Below are 22,253 nucleotides of genomic sequence, written 5' to 3' on the forward strand. Positions count from 1 at the left end.
TTAATGTGTTTATTATCACTTGCTACTTTATATGGAACTCCCAAAACACTGCAGTGTTTGGTACAGAAAGACCTAATCCGACCCGGGTTATAAAGTTAATTATGCGTTATTTATCTGACTTGAAGCTATCCCCTCCCCATATTTCATCCTCCAATGTAAATAATAATCATAATTTATTCTTGCCAATGTCAAAATTCTGCGGCTTATCAAAACTAGACTTTCATGTCTTAATCTGTGCAGGTTACTAAATACCCAGCTTGAGTACTGCTGGATGGTCTTACATTTTTTTGACAGAAGGAAGATTTATCTTTTTTATTGTAGGATTCCTGTTTGCTTCTTCAGAATTGGAGCCAGTTTTATATAGTATTCGGTCTGGCCTGGATCATGCATCAGTTTTAGGGTTGAAGATTCAAGAAGGATGGTGCTCCTACTCTATGATCACCGATGTTCTTCCATCTCCAACCAAATCCGCCTGGCCTTGGCAGCATATTAAAGACTTGCTATATATTTCAGACTTATACAGTAACGTTAAGTTTCTAAATCAAGGGGATCCTTTTTGTATAGCTTTAGCATCTAACTTGGCTCGTCACACACAGGCCAAGAATATTATGTATACTTCCTTATATTAACTTCGTTTTTCCTTTTTATCACCAAAAAAAAAACATGGAGCGAAGCTGTTGGCAATCCAATATTCTACAGGTAGGAATGAACAAGCCAGGACAGACCCCTTATATAAGCTAAGGTCAGTATGTGATCGGAACAGTGGAAATACATTTGTACTACTACTTTAATGAGCATAGATAATGATGTATAACTGCTACCAGAACCAAATTCACGAATGGAAAGCGTGAAAGTAACATAATGAATTTGTATTAACCAAAAAGGCTTTGATTGATTATATTATATATGCGTGTACTTAAGCAGTAATCAAAGCATAAAGGAGCAAATACATCTCAGTAATATCAACATTACATGCCTACAAGAGTTTACCTTACAAAATGTTAGAACCCTTCTTCCTCTTTTTTGTGTTTTCTAATTACACACCTTTGACCCTGATGCAACGTATGTAAACCCAGTATACCACAAGAATTGAAAGATACATAATATCTAAATGGCAACTTGGAAGAAAGAAAACAATATTAAGGTAAAAGAAAATAAATTAAAACAACTAGGTTAGTAGCTAGTTTATCTTCTACTGCAACAAAGATCAGTTTCTTCTTCCTGAGCAATAGTTAGAAATTTGCCAATCAGACGGATTCCCCGTCACAACATCCATCACGCATCTCTCCATTTTCTCTACTCAACTTAGATTTAGCTAGAGAAAAAGGTGCTTGTCTGGGAGATATCTTGTTTGTCAGCTGTTGCAAATTAAGGTAAGTGTACACAGACATACCAACAAGGGCAGTGATTACACCACAGAGACTTACTGTGCCAGGATTCGAACCAAAGAGAAGAAAACCTCCAAGAAGGATGACACATGTTTTGAACTGCCCAAGAACAACATGAGTGGTAGCAGAGGTTGCCCTGCACAGTATATGCAAAAGAAGGAACCAAATCAGAACTGAGCAACAAGAACTCAAATCCAATCATGGTTTGACAAAAGCAACCCATTTACAGAGTTTTATTATTAATGCATTATTTATCACTTTAGATATCCATAACAAATGAATATGCATAATTCCCACGTATAAAACCATGAAATATCTATAATGGATTCTGCCAGTTTGAGTAAAACATAAAACAAAGGGAATTTATCCCAAAAAAAGAATGAAATTTGATAAGCTATACTTTTCTTTTTTTGGGGTTGGGGGGGGGGTATACTCGCAAAATATTCCATAGCAACTACATGTAAAGGTACATTTTCGGTTCTTCATACATTGTTTGTTGACGAAATAACAATGTAATTAAAAGCTCGGTCTTTTATTTATTTTAGTTTAGTTTATTTTCAATACTACTACTTCAGTAGTGGGCACTACTGGAAGCATGTTCTTTTCGAATCAATGTATATACCATACACAGTGCCATGCAGCCCTATTGATGCAAAGCTGGATCTACTCCATGGTGAGCCAATTAAAAGCTTGAACTTGCCCGGAAGGAAGAGACAAAAAAACTCATGAAAAGCACATTAAGAAGAGATGGTATACCTATATGCATCAATCTCTCTATTGCCTCACTACTTGAGTAATGAGACAATGAAAAAAGGTTTTTTTTTTTTTTTAACCCGAACTTCATCAGGGACCCGAGCCGGCCCCTAGCATTTTATTAAAAGCAATAAAAGAATAGGAGCATACACCAGGGGGGGAACATTCCACCTTACCCAAACCCAAGGAGCTGCCCACACCAGACCTCTCAAACAGAAACCCTAACCCGAAGAGAAAGAACGAAACAAGCCCTACTTCCTGAGAACCGGAAGACCCACCTTGTCCTCCCGAAGAATAACCTGAAGGCCGCCACCTGTAGGCAAGCCGCCCTGCTGGAATGTGACAGAAGTCCCAAAGTCACAGGCAAGATCTCATTGAACCACTACCAGCCTTTCCATAAGTTACAACTCTTCTGACTAACCATCCTGGCCGTGGATGCCAAATCCATGTTAACCATCAAGTCTAAGAACCCAAGCTCATGGCACAGAACTAACCCATCCCTCAAGGCTCGAAGCTCGGCAATCGAGTAGGTGCATGCCCCATAGTAATTAGAGAAAGCTGCCAAGACCAAACCATTCGGATCCCTTATGACCCCTCCACCTCCTCCAAAGCCCGGATTACCCCTACAAGCACCATCCACATTGAGTTTTACAAAAGCAAAAGGGGGGGCACCAATAAACTGGTAGGGGGCATTTCAGCTTGGGGGCCGCAGGCGTGAGGCCAAAACACTGTAGGATTAGGCCATCCCTCAAGGACCCTAACCGGCCATTTTTGGGGGGTGGCCGAATGTCTTTTACCCAGGCTTTAATGCTTGCAATAATTGAACCAGAAGTGTGCCTAGTTTCTCCATGCCTTCTATTATTTCTCTCCTTCCACAGCTCCCAAACCACCAAGGCCGGCAGTAGACCCTTGATATCAGCACTAAGACTACTACAACTTGCTGCATTCTGCCACAGACCAATCTGGTTTCTAACATCCTGAGAAGGGAGAGAAGGGATGTCGAAGATACGCTCAAAATATCTCCACACCTTGGAAGCCGTACCCCCATGTAGCAGACAGTGGTCAGTCATCTCACTCTGCGGTCTCCCACAATAGTCACATTTTGAGGCCAGGGTATGCCAGCCGACATAAGCGCCTCGTCCGTGGGGACCCTTCCATTGAGAAGCTGCCACGAGAAGAAGGCTATTTTCACCGTAACAAAAAGATTCCACACCCACTTAACATAAGGAACCACAGGCGAGACACTCCGCACCTCATTCCAAGCCGACTTGGTTATGAAACGTCCACGGTCCATCACTCGAGGGAGACCATACTAGGACATCATCTCTATTAGAGAGAGTAAAGCCTCCAGTATAATGCTTGCCCTGATGGTAGGGGAGTCAATGTGATCAATAATGTCCTGTTTCCAGATGTCGTCCGCCACCAGGGCATCCCTCACACACAAATCCGTGTCTACCATCAGGCCGTTGTCAACAAAGTCAATTAGAGCCCCAGCTCCCGTCCAGTTATCGAGCTAGAAAGAAACCCTGTCAGAGCCAAGCAGCCACCGTGCTCTATCCAACATAAACCCCTTATAGGTCAACGCACTACGCCAAGACTTTGAGCCCATCCCCTGCGATCCAGCCAAAGTAACATGAAGGTTCCTGAAGAACTTTGCCCAAAAGAACCCACTCCACAGAGAGCGATCTGCAAGCACCCTTTCCAAAGGCCCTTGAGCCTGAGCGAGATACCAACATCCTCTAGAAGCCTGATTCCAAGCCCCCCTTCATCAAGCGGCCTACAGACCTTTCTCCAACACACCCAATGCCTGCGCTTTCCCCATTCCGAGCTTCCCCACAGAAAATCTGCAAAGATGCCATATAACCTTCAAATAACTGCCTTAGGCGGGTCCAGAGTATCGAGAACGGGATAGAAGCGAGGACATGCTTTAGGAGTGTAACATGTCCCCCGGAGGATAAGAGCCTCCCCATCCAACCTGCCACTCTGTTCCTTATTTTTTCAACCAAGTTGTCAAAGAGACAGATTTTGAGCCTTCTAGAGTGGAGAGGGGCCCCCAAGTAGGTGATTAGAAGTGACTTCCTGGAGAACCCTGTCACCGACCCAACCATGTGGGCCCTAGAGACCTTGTCACCCAAAACGAAACAACTTTTCTGCCTATTGACCCAGCTGCCCCGAAAAACCTTCATATCTGCTAAAAAATCCCATGACCTGTTTGAGCGAATTCTTCAGACCCCTGGTGAAGATTATGGTGTCATCAGCAACAGTGTGAGATCCTAGAGCACCCTCTCAGGAGCCTGTATTAAGACACATGTCCCTCCTCAAATAAGCTTTTAATGCCTCTGCTCATCACCTCCTCCGCCAAGATGAACAGAGCCGGGGATAAGGGATCCCCTTGCCTGACCCCCTGGAAGACTTGAAGAACCCCGACCGCCTGCCACCCAGCACTATCAAGAACCAACAATTCTCCACGATCTTTCTGATTAAGGCGATCCAGGCCTCACTAAAGCCAAATCTGGAGAGAATGAGCCAGAGGAACTTCCATTCCAGACGGTCATAAGCCTTTGCCATTCAAGCTTGAGGATCACATTACCTCCTTGAGTCTTTCTGTTCAAGTCATGAGCCATCTCCTGGACAATGGAGATATTATCGTGGATACACCTGCCCTGCACAAAAGCACCTTGCTCCTCTGCCACTAAGGACGGGAGAAGCCCTGCCAGCCTGGAAAGAAAGATCTTGGCAATAATCTTATAGGAGAAATTACAAAGGCTAATAGGGCGAAGATCAGCCATTACCTCGGGGTTGTCCTTCTTGGGAATAAGCACCAGATTGGATGAGGTGAAGCTCCTAGGGAGAGTTCCCCCCATGAAAAAATCCATAATCACCGCCCAAACATCCTGGCCCACCACCTCCTAGCATGCCGTGAAGAAATGCCCTGAGAAACCATCTAGGCTCGGGGCACTATCACTTAACATGGAGAAAACAGCCTACCTCCTCCAATGATGGGGGTAAAAGAAGAGCAGCGTTCTCCGCCTCCGACACAGTCCCGGGGATCAACGCCAATAATTCGTCATCAACTAAACAGGCTAGGGAAGTAAAGATCCTAGAAAAATGCCGAACCACCTACGCCTGCACCCCCTCAAGATCAAAAATCCACACACCATCCCCCCCCCCTTTAATTTTATTCACATTGGCCTGCCTCCTCCTGACATTGACCATGGAGTGAAAAAACTTCATGTTGCGGTCCCCTTCCTTCAACCAGGTTACCCTGGACTTTTGTTTCTATAAAATTTCCTCCTGAAGTAACACCCCTTGCAAGGCTTCCCTTGCCTCCCCAAGAGCTGCCCTGGCCTCGGCACTAGCACACAGATCAACAACTGCCTCTGCCCTGCTCACCGAGTCCTCCGCGTCCCTAACCTTCTGGTGCACATTGCCAAACACCTCCTTATTCCACTTATGGAGAGCACCACGGAGCCCTTTGAGTTTTAAGAACAAAACAAAAAGGGGCGAGCCTACCGCCGGTTTCTCCCACTCCCCTTTCACAAAGTCGAGGAAGTCTGGATGCAATAACCACATCTGTTGAAACTTAAAAGCTGAAAACACCAGGTCGCTGGTAGCCGAGAAAGAGAGCCAAATGGGAGTGTGATCAGAGCACGTCTGGTGAAGATGGGTGACCTCAGACCTTGGAAAAGCCCCAATCCATTCAGAATTTACAAAGAACCGATCTAGCCTGGCCAACACCCTTCCTGCACCTGCCTGGTTATTCGACCAAGTGAAGACATTGCCAGCATAGCCTGCATCGATGAGACCAGAGCTGCTCACAAAGCTCCCAAACTCCTTCAACTTGACGTCGAACAAGCAGGCCTGCCACCTGCTTTCTCGAAGGGGGACTGATGCAACTCCAAGAAGGAAGCAGAAGAAGAAGAAGCCCTGAACTTAGGGCTTGAATAGGGAGCCATAGATTAGGATTATTATTTTCCATACTTAGTTTATTTTCCTATTTTTAGATTGAACCGGTTTAGAATTGGTTGCATCCAATTGGTTCAATTGGTCTAATTTAAGTGAAGTGTTCCTACTGGTCAATAGGTCATTATATCCTATTGGCTAGTATGGAATCTTCTTTTAAATTAGTTGTTTTAAGTTAGATTCTTTTATTTTAAATTAGTAGGGGTATCTTAGTCAATTTACTATTTTAAATTAGTTAAGTTAGATTAAATCTCTCCCTTCCACGATTTTAGAAGGTGGAGACCTTAATTTGTATAAGGATTTGGCCATTGGCCCTTTATTATAAAATTAGAAATCGTGGGAGGCTCCCCCACATTGAAATTTGAAAAAAATAGACTGTTTCTGCTGCTGGCCGACTGCTGCTGCTGTTCTTGCTCCTTTGAGTGTGCATCCTTATGGATTTCAAGGTGGATAGAGTGGGTGGATTCCTGCGACTCCTTGCATCGAGACGATCGGCCGATCGGGAGGTTCCTTCACTTATCAAGCTGCTGCCGGTGGATTTCTGTGGTAAGTTTGAAGTTTACTTTTCTGTTCCAGCCATTCTTCTTCCCTCCCAATCGATTTCCCCTTTGTGTTGCTTGAATCCCATAAACCCTAATTCATCTAGGACCTGTCCAACCTTCATCTTCCATCTGTATTTCATAAAATTCTGATCACAGCTTCCCCTCCATCAGTCCTACACTCGACCCAGACTGTTGCCCCATCCTTTGTTCAAAAACCCAAATCCCCTCATCTCCCACAAAACCCAAAAACCCTAGGATAGTCTCAGTTCTGTCCAGACTATTTTAACCATCAGAATTGGCCAATATTCTGATCGAACCTTTCCCCCACTGCCAGTAAAATTCAACCAGAAACCCAGCGCAAAATTCCCTTCCTAAACCCTAGTTTTCAACCTAGATTCTAAAATCTAAAACCCTAACCCTAAAATTCTGAAATCTGAATTTTAATTTAAATCTATGTCAAATCTGTTTTAAAAGCCTTCCCAAGGCCTACATATTAAAATCAGATATACATTGCCCCATTCCCCCAAAAAGTGAAGCTTGAGCTGAAAGAATTCAATGGTCACTCTGACCCCCAGGTATTTAATGACTGGCTTGCTGCAATAGAAGACTATTTTGACTGTATGACCTGTCTGAAGAGGGGAAAATGAAGTTAGTCCACGCTAAACTTGTCGGACCAGCACGTGAGTGGTGGAGAACTGCTGAAAGAGAGATGGACTTTAATGGTACTGCACCCCGCACTTGGGAAGACATGAAATATGACCTGAGTAAGCAATACCTGCCAAGGCACTTCAGGTCTCAATTGCAGGATCAATTCAACTCCCTCCGCCAAGGGACCATGACTGTGACTGAGTACATGATGAAATTCGATGCTCTTTCTTCTCGCACTGGCATTAGGGAGGAGGGCATCCAAATGCTTTCTCGATTCAGGTTGGGACTGTCAAGTGAGATCAACAGGACAATTGGAGTAGTTGACGTTGCAGACGTTCGAGATTGTTTTGAGAAGGCCTTGAAAGCAGAGGAGTTATTAGCTTCAAGTAAACAGCCGGGTTCTACCTCCAAGCCGGCCTATATCAACAATAGCACCTCAAAACAAGGTTCCTCCATAGCAGCACCTCTCGCCCTGCTGTTCCCCCACCTGTGGATGATAAGGGCAAAGCTCCTGTGGGCCGAAATGACCCCTTCACTTATTATTACTGTCAAAACAAGGGACACATTGCTAGGGACTGCCCACACAAGAAGAAGCCTATCAACGTGGCTGAAAAAGAAGTTCAAGGTGAAGATGAAGACCAAGGCGGAATTCATATTCATGCACTCCCTCCTGATGATGAGGCTGATTATTTTGATGATGATGATTCACAAGGTATTCATGTAGTACGTCAAGGGGCTGCTGCCCAACCAGAATTCGAGCCTTCTTCATCCATCAAAGAGCTGCTGTCCGCATACAAGCTTGAACCATCCGCTGAAGATGAACTCAAGAAACTTGATTCTGATTTGGAAGACCATTCTATGATCTCCAGCCATTCATCGGGGATGAATGCTTTCAAGACGGGGAGAGTTGATGCAGCTCCAAGAAGGAAGAAGAAGAAGAAGAAGCCCTGAACTTAGGGCTTGAATAGGGAGCCATAGATTAGGATTATTATTTTCCATAATTTATTTTCCTGTTTTTAGATTGAACCGGTTTAGAATTGGTTGCATCCAATTGGTTCAATTGGTCTAATTTAAGTGAAGTGTTCCTATTGGTCAATAGGTCCTTATATCCTATTGGCTAGTATGGAATCTTCTTTTAAATTAGTTGTTTTAAGTTAGATTCTTTTATCTTAAGTTAGTAGGGGTATCTTAGTCAATTTACTGTTTTAAATTAGTTAAGTTAGAAATCTCTCCCTTCCACGATTTTAGAAGGTAGAGACTTTAATTTGTACTAGGATTTGGCCATTGGCCCTTTATTATAAAATTAGAAATCGTGGGAGGCTCCCCCACATTGAAATTTGAAAAAAATAGACTGTTTCTGCTGCTGGCCGACTGCTGCTGCTGTTCTTGCTCCTTTGAGTATGCATCCTTGTGGATTTCAAGGTGGATAGGGTGGGTGGATTTCTGTGACTCCTTGCATCGAGACGATCGGCCGATCGGGAGGTTCCTTCACTTATCAAGCTGCTGCCGGTGGATTCCTGTGGTAAGTTTGAAGTTTACTTTTCTGTTCCAGCCATTCTTCTTCCCTCCCAATCGATTTCCCCTTTGTGTAGCTTGAATCCCATAAACCCTAATTCATCTAGGACCTGTCCAGCCTTCATCTTCCATCTGTTTTTCATAAAATTCTGATCACAGCTTCCCCTCCATCAGTCCTACACTCGACCCAGACTGCTGCCCCATCCTTTGTTCAAAAACCCTAATCCCCTGATCTCCCACAAAACCCAAAAACCCTAGGATAGTCTCAGTTCTGTCCAGACTATTTTAACCATCAGAATTGGCCAATATTCTGATCAAACCTTCCCCCCACTGCCAGTAAAATTCGACCAGAAACCCAGCCCAAAATTCCCTTCCTAAACCCTAGTTTTCAACCTAGATTCTAAAATCTAAAACCTTAACCCTAAAATTCTGAAATCTGAATTTTAATTTAAATCTGTGTCAAATCTGTTTTAAAAGCCTTCCCAAGGCCTGCATATTAAAATCAGATATACATTGCCCCATTCCCCCATACCTAACCCTAGAATTTAGCTTAAAGACCCTAATTCCTCCTAGCCAAACCAGCAGCCTTATTTAGATCCTGTTGCTTGGCCTCTAATAGGAACCATCTCCTATTTAGAGCTACATTAGGGACACAACAGCGTTAAAATCCCCTCCCACAGACCACGGGAAAGAATTAGACCTTGAAAAAAGTTCAAGCCTCTCCCACAACTCCCTCCGCTCCATCACCGTGCATAGCCCATGGACAAAGGTGATAATAAAATTTACTGCACTGGCATCCACGCATTCCAGTGTAACAAACTAGGGGTGCTCCACCACACGAACCTGAACTGAGGTCTTCCAAAAAACCCAAATTCTTTCCGACGTGTGCATCAACTCCAGACCAAGCCGGCGCATTACCAGCCACGCCTTTGAGATCTGAGCTTTAGGTTCCGCAATGGCAACAATATCAACCCTATGCACACTTAGTAAAGTTTTCAGCCGCCTAGAAGTAAGCTTATTCCCTATGCCCCGAGCATTCCAAAAAAGGCAACTCATTTGGAACCCTGAGGAGTAGAATCCAACGATCTCATCGATCTCGTAACACGCCGGGGAGTGGTCTCTTTGGATGACTGCCCCCGCTTGGACTTCTTAATCTTCTTCCTCTTGCACACCTAGGCAGCACTGAGACACACAGCCCGAGGGGGCAGCCTTCTCCCAGTGCGAACACCTGTTGCCACCGACCCCATATTTTCCTCACCATCCTTGTCAAAGGACCTGCGAATCCGTCCTGCGATAGATGCATGAAAACGTCTAAGGCTCTCCACCATGCCCTCTCGGCTTGGTACAGCCGAGGCAGCCTGGCTTGACACATGGCCATCGTCCTTCGCCCTCAAGGGCCCCTCATTATCATCAAAAAAAGGCAACAAAGTGTCACCCAAAGACTGCGAACAGTCATTCTCCGCAGCCAAGCCAGCGACGCCCGTAGCGCCATCTTCCTCGCTCGATTCTGCCACCAAATTACCCTGCGTCACCAACACCAAGCCCCTGCCATCTGCGACCCCCCCTCTGCCGTGGGAGTACACTCTAACCCCGCCGGAAGAATTTCGCCCTCCTCCAACGGCTGAGGGGTCCCCTCGAAACCAATCCCCTCCAGCGAACCAACAACCTGCTCGACCTCTCGCAAGGGCCCTGCACATTCACCTGAACATTGTTGGGGCCCACAGCCTGCTGCTCTACAGTCCTCCATCGACCCCCCTGTCTCGCCAACCTCCGTGGAAGAGCAAGAAATCTTTGCCCAGGCACACTGCCTTCCTTCCTCTGCCCACCATTGGAGGGCCCCTCTCCCCTGGGGATGAAAACTCCCTCGCTGTTCCTGGCACCAGCTTCGACCCCCACCTCCGTAACAGCGGCGTTACCCTGTGCAGCATTGCAGCCGGACGCTAGAAACCCCTCGACATCTCTCCCCCGTTTCGCTTTTCTACAGGCCTCCACTAAATGGCCTACCTTCGAGCAAGACACACAATAGGTGGGAGTTTGTCGTAAACCACCTTCTGATGAAACCCCTGAGAGCCACATCCAATCCAAACCTTCGACAAAAGCGCAGATCGCAGATCGACCTCAACGCAGAACCTAGCCTCAACAGTGAGTGTGCAGTTGGCCGTCGCGCCATCAACTTTCAAGAATCTTCCTATCGTCCCAGCGACAGACACCAGGTAGTTTCCCTGATAGAAATTGACCGGCAGCCCAGGCAAGGAGACCCAGACCGGAGCGAAGGGGGATTCCCAACCTGAAACGAACTCAGAGGTCCGCTTCATAAACCGCAGGAGGTAGCCCTGAACATGAGCCTGTGCTTTCAACCAGACTTTGACATAGTCTGCCGGGCTCAGAAATGCAGAAGGACATGTCGCGGGTCCAGGGAGGAGATGACAACATCCCCCTGCAGAAACAGAACCTTCTGCAAGTATTCCTTGATCGCGAACAAAGATGGCCTATCGTGGCTGCATTTAGCAATCAACGCCGCCGAGAAAGCCTTCTCTGACAGCGCAACCTCTTCATTGGAGAAAAAAACAGCCAGAGCTCCAAAAAACGTCGATGGCCTCTTCACTTCGATCACGACAGAGGGGGTGGCTAGGGACTCAGACACCGCAGCAGCGAAGGAGTATGACGGGGCCCCACCAGCGACAACCCCTGGAAGGGGGTCAGGGGGCGCTCCTCCTGAGGAGGAAGAGAAGCCATGACCTAAACCCACGTGAACGAAAGGGCTTACCGTGCGCCACCAGAGCTTACCGTGCGCCACGAAAAAAGAAATCGAAGGCAGCATGCAATGAAGAAAAGGTTATCAATTAAATTCTTGATACAAAGATTTAATTATAATTAAAAATAAGAACGAATTTCATTTTAGGTAGAGGGTTCTCTGAGCAAGCGACATAGAGAAGCAAACCAATGAGGCGCGGTAGAACGGTTTCATACCTAGGAGGGTAGCAAGGTGATTTCATGTGAGGAAAGAGATAGAGAGAGAGGGTGCTAGTGTATCTTCCCCGAGACATAAAATATCTCAAGCAGAGCAGTATAGAATTACATTGAAACAACTACTTTAACATGCATATTTTATAGTTAACATTCCTACTACAATATAAAATTCTCAACATTTAAGGTATATTTACAAATAGGAAATTTATCATTATACGGTCCCATTTTGGAAAGGCCTCCCCCTACACGGTCCACAATTTTAAGCCACATGGATAATGATGAACCCAAAATCATTCGAACCAACCAAGAGCTGCCACGTGTACCAGTCCAAGAAGGGACCATCCTAGACCCAGAAGAGATCCAACGCAGACATAAGCCCTAGGCGCGGCCTCCTCACAGGCGCGACCCCTCCCACCAGGTGCGGTCCCAGACGCTGCCTCCCTAGCGGGCGCGGCCCCAGGCACGGCCTAATAGGCACGGCCTCCACAGGCGCAGCCTCCCTTAGGTGCGACCACCTCTTCACCAAGTTCTACGTTACACACATGACCTCCGCGAATAGTGCTCCACAAGCAGACATACACCATCTCCAGGACTCTAGGCCACCGCCTAGAAGTCACGTCGCCCAGACGAACTCAAACACCAAAGGAGCTACCACCACACACGCAGGTGTCTATCTGCTAAGAATCCCAACACCACTGGGACACTCCCTCCCGCAGGGAGATGGCCAACCAAGGAAGAGCCCTACTACTCAGGGTCTCTATCTGCTACATGGATTACTCGCCATCAAACTGGACTCTCCACACCACCATACTCCGCTATAAAAAGGAAGGTATGCTACTCCATTGATCATCTTAAGTTTTATTCACTCATCTGTTTACCCAGAGAGATCTGACTTTAGCATCGGAGAGTCCTAGGCCGGAACCACACTGGTTCTCCGCTGTCACCCCTTGGTCCTTTTGCAGGTTACGGCACACAGAGGGACCGCTGACAATTTCCTGACGCAACAGATTGGCGCCGTCTGTGGGAACAACGCTAGCCATCACCTCTACTAGCCAGTTTCCACAATTGTTCAATCATGGCACCGCGAGGCAAGAAGACCGCTCCCTCCACCAACAATGCCCCAAGGGAGGGGAACGGATCACCTCTTCCAAAGAGCTCACGTCGTAGGGTCAATGACCATGTCCCTCTGGAGAGGGAGATCCCAGATGATGATCAAGTTGCGATAGTCGAACCCAACAACAAAGTAGTGGTGGAGGTAGTACCTGACCCCAATGCACCAGCAACTATGGATCAGATCAATGACCTACAGCGACAGATCCTCGATGATCAGCGACTCTTCCACGAATTCCTAAGGCAGCGAGCAGTGACCCACCGTCGTAGGCAGGAGCAGAGCCCTAGGAGATCACCTCCCAGGGGTGATAGGTTTGAGAGGCATACTAGACAGCAGGGGGAGCCATCCCAACTTCCAAGGAGAACAGCAGACCTCCCAGTACGATCAGATCGTGGGAGAACACCATCACACCGAACAGTGGCACCCAGTCTAGAAGGCTCGATCAGGAGATCAGTGTTCCAAGGTCGACTAGGGGGGAGTTACGCACCAAGGCAGAGCCAGTCCGACAGAGAGGACAGCCCCTCACGTTCACGTCAGGGCTCATCACGACGTGATCATTCACCAGCTCGCCAATACTCAAGGCGGGAGGAGACTTCAAGGAGAGGACGAGAACGCAGTCGCAGTGAGCGACCGGCCAGGCGTGAGGGACCATCACGGGACGAGGAGCTGGACAAGAGACTCCGAGAGTTGGATGAGAAGCTGCAAGGGCTGAAGAAGCAAACCAAGGGCGAGACACACTCGATCCCTGGACAGCATCCATTCTCAGAAGAGCTCATGTCAGCCCCACTCCCTTCCAGGTTCAGGTTACCCACGTTTGAACTCTATAGTGGTACCACTGACCCTAATGACCACATCAACTACTTCAACGCGATGATGACCCTGTATGGTGGATCAAATGTGGTAGCCTGTCGAGCGTTCCCTGCATCCCCCAAAGGTGCAGCCACTGCATGGTTCTCCAGACTACGACCCAGGTCGATAGGATCGTTCGCAGAGCTATGTGAGCAGTTCGTGACCCGCTTCCAGAGCAGTGTCAAGCAGAAGAAGACCACGGTCAACCTACTGAATGTGATCCAAAACCCTGGGGAGTCCCTCAGGGAGAATGTCAACAGGTTCACCAAGGAATCCCTGGAGGTCCGTGACCTAGATGATCAGACCCAGCATGCAGCCTTGGCTGGGGGTATCAGGGACCTTGAATTGATCAAAGACCTAGCACGCCATGAGACTAAGACCATGAAGGAGCTCCTGGAGCGGTGTAACGAGTTCGCTAACATAGCCGAGATAGGGCAAGCTCGAAAGAAGGCGATTGAAGCCAAGCCCCAGGACGACAAGAGGTCGGCGACAGACGACCGCAAAGAGAGCAAGAGATCGAGGACTGAGCGTCGGCAAGACAAGGGGGACCGCACCTCAGGTAGGGGTGACCGTCGCCCCGAAAGAAGTGAACGAGCAAGCAGTCCAGAGTTCACACCCCTAAACACCACCAGTCCCAGATCCACATGCAAATCCAAGATCGTGACCTACTCCGATGGCCGCGACCCATGCTAGCAGGACCTGAGAAGCGGAACCCCAACAAGTACTGTCTCTTCCACAAGGACTATAGGCATGACACAGAGGATTGCTACCAACTAAAGAGAGAAATAGAAAACCTTGTAAGAGCGGGGAGCTTGAACAAATACATAAAAGGAAGACGTTACGGCCGTTCGGGCCAAGGAGACCGAAGTCGTGATCGAGAAAGAGAAGAACCAAGAAGGGAAGAAAGGAGGGCGGATCGAGATAGAGAGAGAAACCGCGCAGAAGAGAGGAGAGATGTACCAGAAGCAAGCGGCACCAAGGGAGCCCCCATCCTCACCATACTTGGAGGGCCGGGGCAGGAGTCTACCAGAAAGGCCAAAGCCCATGCCCGGTTCGTGGGAATAGCAGAGAAGCCAAGTAAGATGGCAAAGACCGAGACAGTGATCTCCTTCTCGGATGCAGACTTGGAAGGCGTGAGCTTCCCACATGAGGATGCCTTAGTAGTGCAGATAGAGATAGCCAATCGACCCATGCATCGGGTACTGATAGATACAGGGGCGCCCGTGGACGTGCTCTCACTAGAAGCCTTCCGCCAGTTCGGATTCGGAGACGATCAACTCAAGCCAGAGCCCACCTACCTGCATGGGTTCTCAGGCGCCACAGCCTCCATCAGAGACACCATAGAGCTACCCGTCACCTTTGGAGAGCACCCTCGACAGGTGACCATCATAGTAAACTTCATGGTCGTCAAGTCCGTGGTGTCATTCAATGGCCTCTTAGGGCGACCATCCCTGGTAGCCCTTAGAGGAGTCGTGTCTCCACTCCACCTGAAGATGAAGTTCTCCACTGACAACAGAGTAGGTGAAGTCCGAGGTGATCAGAAGAAAGCCAGAGACTGCTATGCCACCTTCGTAAAGAACAACAATGGCAACACACGAGGGATGGCACTGTGCATACAGAACCTGGTCAGTGACCAGAGGGATGAACTGACAGAGAAGAGAGGAAGGCCAGTGGAGGACCTCGTTCTATGGCCGCTCAGCAAGGATGACCCTTCCAAGGTTATACAGGTTGGCTCATTATTGAGCAATGAACAGAAAGAAGAGCTAGGACACCTCTTCCAAGCCAACATAGATGTCTTCGCATGGTCGACCTCTGATATGCCAGGCATACCATGGTCCATCGCAGAACACCGGCTACATGTCGATCCAATCAGGAAGCCCATCCAACAGAAGGGGCATAACTTCGCCCTCGACCGACAGACAGCTATCAAGGAAGAGGTCGAGAAGTTGAGTCGAGCAGGGTTCATCAGGGAGGAGAAGTTCCCTACCTAGCTCGCAAACGTGGTCATGGTACCCAAGCCTAATGGAAAGTGGAGAATGTGCGTCGACTACACTAATTTGAACACGGCATGCCCAAAGGACGAGTACCCACTACCCAGGATTAATCTACTAATCGACGCCACCGCCGGTCATGAGATGCTGAGTTTTATGGACGCCTACTCTGGTTACAACCAGATCCTCATGCATGAGGATGATGAGTCTTACATCGCCTTCCGAACGGACAAGGAGAATTACTGCTACCGTGTCATGCCGTTCGGACTAAAGAATGCAGGGGCCACCTACCAGAGGATGGTCAATAAGATGTTCGAGGAACAGATCGGGCGCAACATGGAAGTGTACGCGGATGATATGCTCGTGAAAAGCGTCCAAGCCAATCAACACCTGGCCGACCTGGAGGAAGTGTTCGCCGTGCTGAGAAGGAACCAGATGAAACTAAACCCTGCAAAGTGTACCTTCGGGGTAACGTTAGGGAAGTTCTTTGGATTCATGGTCTCAGTTCGTGGAATAAAAGCCAACCCCTCCAAGATCAGAGCCATCCAAGAAATGGCACCCCCTAGGACAGTCAGGGAAGTACAGAGGTTGAATGGAAGGATTGTTGCTCTTTCTAGGTTCGTGTCACGGTCGGGAGATAAGTGTCTGCCGTTCTTCAAGACGTTGAAGAACCTCCGAAGTCCTAAAGACTTTACACAGACAGAAGAGTGCCAACAGGCATTTGATGAGGTGAAGGAATACCTCAGGAGTCCACCACTGCTTGGGCGACCAAAACCCAATGAAGAACTACAGATCTACTTGGCCGCGACCTTCGTCGCGGTCAACGCAATACTGGTAAGGGAAGAGGGTAAGATACAGAGACCCATCTACTATGTCAGTCATGTGCTGATTGATGCAGAAACCAGGTACACCAGGATTGAGAAGGTAGCCTACGCACTGGTGACCTCGGCTAGGAAGCTAAGACCTTACTTCCAAGCCCATACCGTCATAGTCCTCACTGACCTACCATTGAAGAAAGTGCTACACAAACCAGACGTCTCCGGACGGTTGATAGCCTGGGCAGTAGAGTTGAGTGAGCATGACTTCAGGTTCCAACCCAGGACTGCCATCAAAGGCCGAGCCCTGGCGGACTTCGTCGCCAAATGCACCCTACCTGAGATCGAGTCAGAAGCAGAGGAGCTAGAAGAACATGATCGAGGATCGTGGGAAATATACGTAGATGGTTCGAGTAACGCCACAGGAAGCGGGGCTGGTTTCATACTCACCAGCCCCGAAGGGTTTCAAATCCAATATGCTCTCCGATTCACCTTCCCAGCATCCAACAACGAAGCAAAATATGAAGCACTACTAGTTGGACTCCGGGTGGCTAAAGCCATTCAAGTCACACACCTATCCATCCGGAGTGACTCCCAGCTAGTAGTAAACCAGGTGAATGGAGAGTATGAGGCGAAGGTCGAGCGGATGGCATCATACCTAGCACATGCTCGAGCGTTGATCAAGGGGTTCGAGATGGTTTGGGTTCCCAGGATCGAGAATGCCGCCGCCGACGCACTATCCAGGCTAGCCAACGATGAACTCAGAAACCTGGCCAGTGCCGTGTACGTTGAAATACTACATGAACCCACATATCAGGAGAAGCAGGTCAACGAGATTGAGGGGCCTAGTTGGATGGACCCTATACTCAACTACCTACAGAACGACGTCCTACCGGAAGACAAGGTCAAGGCAAGGACGATAAGAGTAAGAGCTGCGAAGTACACCGTCCTAGACGGAGTACTATACAAAAGGGGGGCCACGGCACCACTACTTCGGTGCCTAAGACCCAAGGGAGCCCAGTACGCCCTGGCAGAGGTGCATGAGGGAATCTGCGGAAGCCACATGGGAGGAAGAGCCCTAGCCTACAAAATCCTCCGCCAAGAACTCTACTGGCTGAGAATGCAAGAGGAAGCAATACAGTACGTCAAGGTTTGTGAGTAATGTCAATTGTTCGCCCTTGCACCCCACCTACCTGCCACCAAGTTGACATCCATCCTCAACCCCATTCCCTTTGCCATGTGGGGGGTAGACATCTTAGGCGACTTCACAGCAGCCTCAGGCAACCGCAAGTACTTGGTAGTTGCCATAGACTACTTCACCAAATGGGTGGAAGCCAAACCATTGGCCAAGATCACAGAGAATGAGATGGAGAAGTTCGTCCGTGACGACGTCATTTACAGATTCGGAGTTCCCAGGATACTGGCCTCGGACAATGGGAAACAGTTCAACAATCCCAAGTTCAGAGCATTCTGCCAAAGCTACAGCATTGACTATCGGCCTGTCTCGGTAGCATACCCACAGGCCAATGGTCAGGTGGAGGTGACAAACAGAACCCTACTGGACGGGATAAAGAAAAGACTAGAAGGAGCCAAAGGGAAGTGGGTCGAGGAGCTACTCAGTGTTCTGTGGGCATACCGTACCATAGTAAGGACACCCACAGGAGAAAGCCCATTCTGCCTTGCATATGGCACAGAAGCACTGGCACCAGTAGAGGTCCTCGCCATGTCCCACAGGGTACTGCACTTCAATGAAAGAACCTACATGGATGGACTGCGAGCAAATTTGGACTTCTTGGATGAGATACGTGAGAAGGCACTGCTGAAGAACGTGGCATACCAGCAACGAACAGCCAAATACTATAACGCCAGGGTGTGAGAGCGATTATTCTACCAGGGGGACCTAGTCCTAAGGAGAGCAAGTGCATTGCAGCCAAGGAAGGAAGGGAAGCTATCAGCAAACTGGAAAGGACCTTACATAGTTTCCAAGCAGATACGCCCAAGGACATACCGCTTGAAAACTCCGGGGGGCAAGAAGGTAGATCGTACGGAACTCGAGCACCGAAAAAGTACTATCAAGAAAAAAGCAAAAAGCAAGACCAATAGCAAAGATAGAATGTAGTAGTAGTAGTAAAGGCGGCGAGCAGAGCATAGTCGATGTCGCACTAGATGCATTACAGCTTTCAAGGGTAATTTGAAAAAAATTATCCAAAGTAAATAGTTGATTTCGGGTATACTCGTCCACTTCTACTACTCAATCGAATCACTTCCACCACACCGAGGCCCGTAGGCCACCAAGACTCAATGCCACCTAAGGTCCATAGACCAAGGCTTAATGCCACCCAAGGTCCGTAGACCAAGGCTTAATGCCACCCAAGGTCCGTAAACCAAGGCTTAATGCCACCCAAGGTCTGTAGACCGAAGCGCAACGCCACCCAAGGTCCGTAGACCAAGGCTCAATGCCACCCAAGGTCCGTAGACCAAGGCTTAGTGCCACCCAAGGTCCGTAGACCAAGGCTCAATGCCACCCAAGGTCTGTAGACCAAGGCTTAGTACCGCTCAAGGTCCGTAGACCAAGGCTTAATGCCACCCAAGGTCCGTAGACCGAGGCGCAACGCCACCCAGGTCCGTAGACCACCAAGGCATGATGCCACTAAGGTCCGTCGACCACCCAGGAATACCAAGGTCCAAGAACCATTGAAGCAATAAAGATCAAATAACTACTCAAGATATGTTATATGCGAAGAGGGTAAGAAATTAACTACATGTGATTGAAAATAAAGTCACAACTCAGAGTTTAGAATCCACAAATCCAGCATACTATATGAACAAAAGTCAAACAACCTCCGCAGGGGGAGTCACATCCTCCTCAGGAGGAGAAGCCATCTCAGCCTTAGGGGAGCGTGTCACACCCTCCCCCACAGAAACAGTACCCTCATCGGGCCGAGTAACCCCCTCCTCGGGTGCCGCCATACTCTCCCCTGCAGGCTCGGTGGCTACAGCAGCGACTGAGGTCAATGCTGCCACACCCGCGAACCGTGAGAAATCATAGCCAGGAGTCTCCTCAAGGACATATGCGGCCAAGTCCTGGATCCCCGCATCGTATATCCCCTGGTTTTCTCCATAGAACCAATCTGTAAGCTCTAAAGACTTCTGGTACTCCTCCACAGCATGCCTACCGGCCCCAACCAACTCCACCTCATGGCTCTGCCTCAGATCTCGAAGCTCCTCCTCCAAGACACAAATCCGGGCTAAGAGTAGCTGAACTCTTAGCCTCCACAACCCCGCACCGGAAAGACATCGCTATGAGCTCCTCAGCCAACCTCCTCACCCGAACGGTGGCCTCCTCTCGAGCGACTCAATGCTCCTGGAGCTCCCTCTCTAAGCTACGAACCCGGCGGGTCTACTGGATCTCCTGGAATGCCTTCTGCTCGAGACGAAACACTGCCTCGGTGGTGCGATGCTGGACCTATAGACAACAGCATCAGAAGCCAATCACACGACGACATGGAAAACAAAAAATGGAGATATGACTCACTGAGGCCAGATCCTGATAGAGTGTGCACCAGAACCGAGTCACTCATCCCCTGAAAGGCCGCACGCTCAGCAGGAAGCCTCCCCAGGTCTAACCACTCCCGAGGCACACCCGGGCAAGTCAGGACTACACCCTCCTGAAGCTCCCAAGGAAGCACCAGAGTGGACGAGGTCGGCAAAGCAACAGTCGATGGAGGCAACGAAGCAGCAGGCGTGCCAACGGAAGACGTCACTCCCTGCGAAGCGGCAGGAGGAGGAAGGGGAGGTCTCGGAGCGCCAGCAGCCAGCCGTGGCTTCGGGAGGATAACCTGCGGACTACTCGTAGTAATGGACAAATCAAGACCCCCTTTCCGCTTGATACCAGCGGCTGTAGCAGAAGAAGGCCTAGAGGCCGACGAAGCCTTCCCACCAGAAGATAAACCACCCTGGGTGGCCTTTTCCGCAGATTATCGTGGAAGACATTAATATCCGGTCGAAGATTCACTACATAGCAATATCTAAGGAAGACATTAAGAAAAATCAACAGTCAATGCACTCAGAGGAGACAAACATAAAAGATCAAGTACAAAGGACAATAATCTTACCTGGACTCAGCTTCCAAAGAAATAGGAAGGCCTCTGAGTCCAACTCCTGGACGTTGAATAGATCACGTCCCAGACATCGCTTGAGGGAGTCACCCTCAGAATCACTCAACTCAAGGCCATGATTGACCCTCTTGAGGTCGATAACCTCTCAGATAGTCCGCAGTGAGCATCGGGGGACCGTAGCAAAAAAGAAGCGATCCCTTCAGTACTTCATTGAACTAGTGATCCCCTCGAGGAGCTCCAAAGTGGCATAGGGTCCCTTGAGGATGCAACAAGCGAAGTGATAACATCCACCGTCCCCCTTCTTCAACAAGTAGAAATACGAGAACAGGGTAACAGTGGCAACACGCCCCATACGAGCGAAGTACACATAAAAGCCCAAAGTGACCCTCCAGGAATTGGGCAATACCTGCCCGAGGGTGAGGTGCCAGTGCTCTAACACTAACTCGACAAAACGAGGAATAGGAAAGCGAAGATCCTGGAGAAAGAAAGTACGATAGAGACAGATCTCGTCCGCTCGGTGAGAGAAGGCATAATCGTTGGGTCCGGGAATATAAAGCACAACATCCGAAGGAATATGGTACTCCTGACGAATGGAGACCAAATCTGAAGGGGTCAGGATACTGGCAACATGACCCGACTTACTGGAGGGGCCAGCGGCAGCAGGCGCCGCCCCAGAAGACCTAAGAACTCTACCAAGGCTAGGGGTGCTGGAAGGTCCCACTTCCCCTTCACTAGCACTATGGGAAGGCATTGAAGATAGGGTACCCACAGGAGAAGGCGACCCAGAGGAAGGCTCCTCCGAGGATCCAACCACGACCGTGGCAGGGTCAGAGTCACTAGAAGATGACATGAACAGCACTAAGGTAGATTACTTACTCAGAAAGTGATCTCCCCCAAAGACAAGAAGCTGACACCAGAAGGAAAAAGCCCAGCTGCAAAGGTTAATCAACAGATCCATGAGAGGTAATTCGTGAAAGGCATCTACAAAACAAAAAAAACAAAAAAAAAATTTACCTCAAACGGACGGGCGAACTCTACCTCAAGCGGGCGTAGCCTCAAGCAGGCGCGGCCTCGAGCGGATGCGGCCTCAACGCGACCCAGGCGTGCGACCTCCAGCGCAACGTAACCCCAGGCGCGGCCTCTGGGCGTGACCTCTAACATAGGTATGGATGGGCGCGGCCTCTGATGTGGACACGGGCGCGACCTCTAGTGCACACGAATAGGCGTGGCCTCTGGTGTAGACACTGTTGCGACCTCCAGCGCAAGCGCGGATAGGCACGGTCTCAAGCGCGACCTCGAATAGGTGCGAGTAAGGAAAGTGAACGTAATGGGCGCGGCAAGCAAGCCCCAAGCAAGCACCAAGCCAAGGCCAAAGGCCAAGAGAGAGCAAGGAAGCCAACAAAAAGTCACACTATTCTATGTTGCTTAAAGACAAACACATGGTGGGCACCCAAAAAGGCAAATGCCAAATGAATGCAAGGAAAAGACAAGATTTCAAAAAAGGTGGAAAGCAAAAAGCAAAAAGAGGATGATGAGAAGTGAAAAGTGAAAAGGCAAAGGAGAAGAAAGAAGATATATACAGAAAAGAAG

The 22,253-nt window shown here is 48.7% G+C and overlaps 1 protein-coding gene across 1 annotated transcript in view; it reads right to left on the minus strand.

Annotated features, from left to right (window-relative positions):
* Positions 1–855: 855 nt before the first annotated feature.
* LOC122662039 (nucleotide-sugar uncharacterized transporter 2-like) overlaps positions 856–22,253 on the minus strand; it is a 51,908-nt gene continuing 30,510 nt past the window's right edge. The window contains exon 7 of the mRNA XM_043857591.1: positions 856–1,524. Coding sequence (XP_043713526.1) covers positions 1,248–1,524 — 277 coding nt within the window. The 3' untranslated portion in view covers positions 856–1,247. The remainder of the gene's footprint in view (positions 1,525–22,253) is intronic.

The sequence above is a fragment of the Telopea speciosissima genome, chromosome 5 (assembly GCF_018873765.1).
Source record: "Telopea speciosissima isolate NSW1024214 ecotype Mountain lineage chromosome 5, Tspe_v1, whole genome shotgun sequence".
NCBI classification, from domain to species: Eukaryota; Viridiplantae; Streptophyta; class Magnoliopsida; order Proteales; family Proteaceae; genus Telopea; species Telopea speciosissima.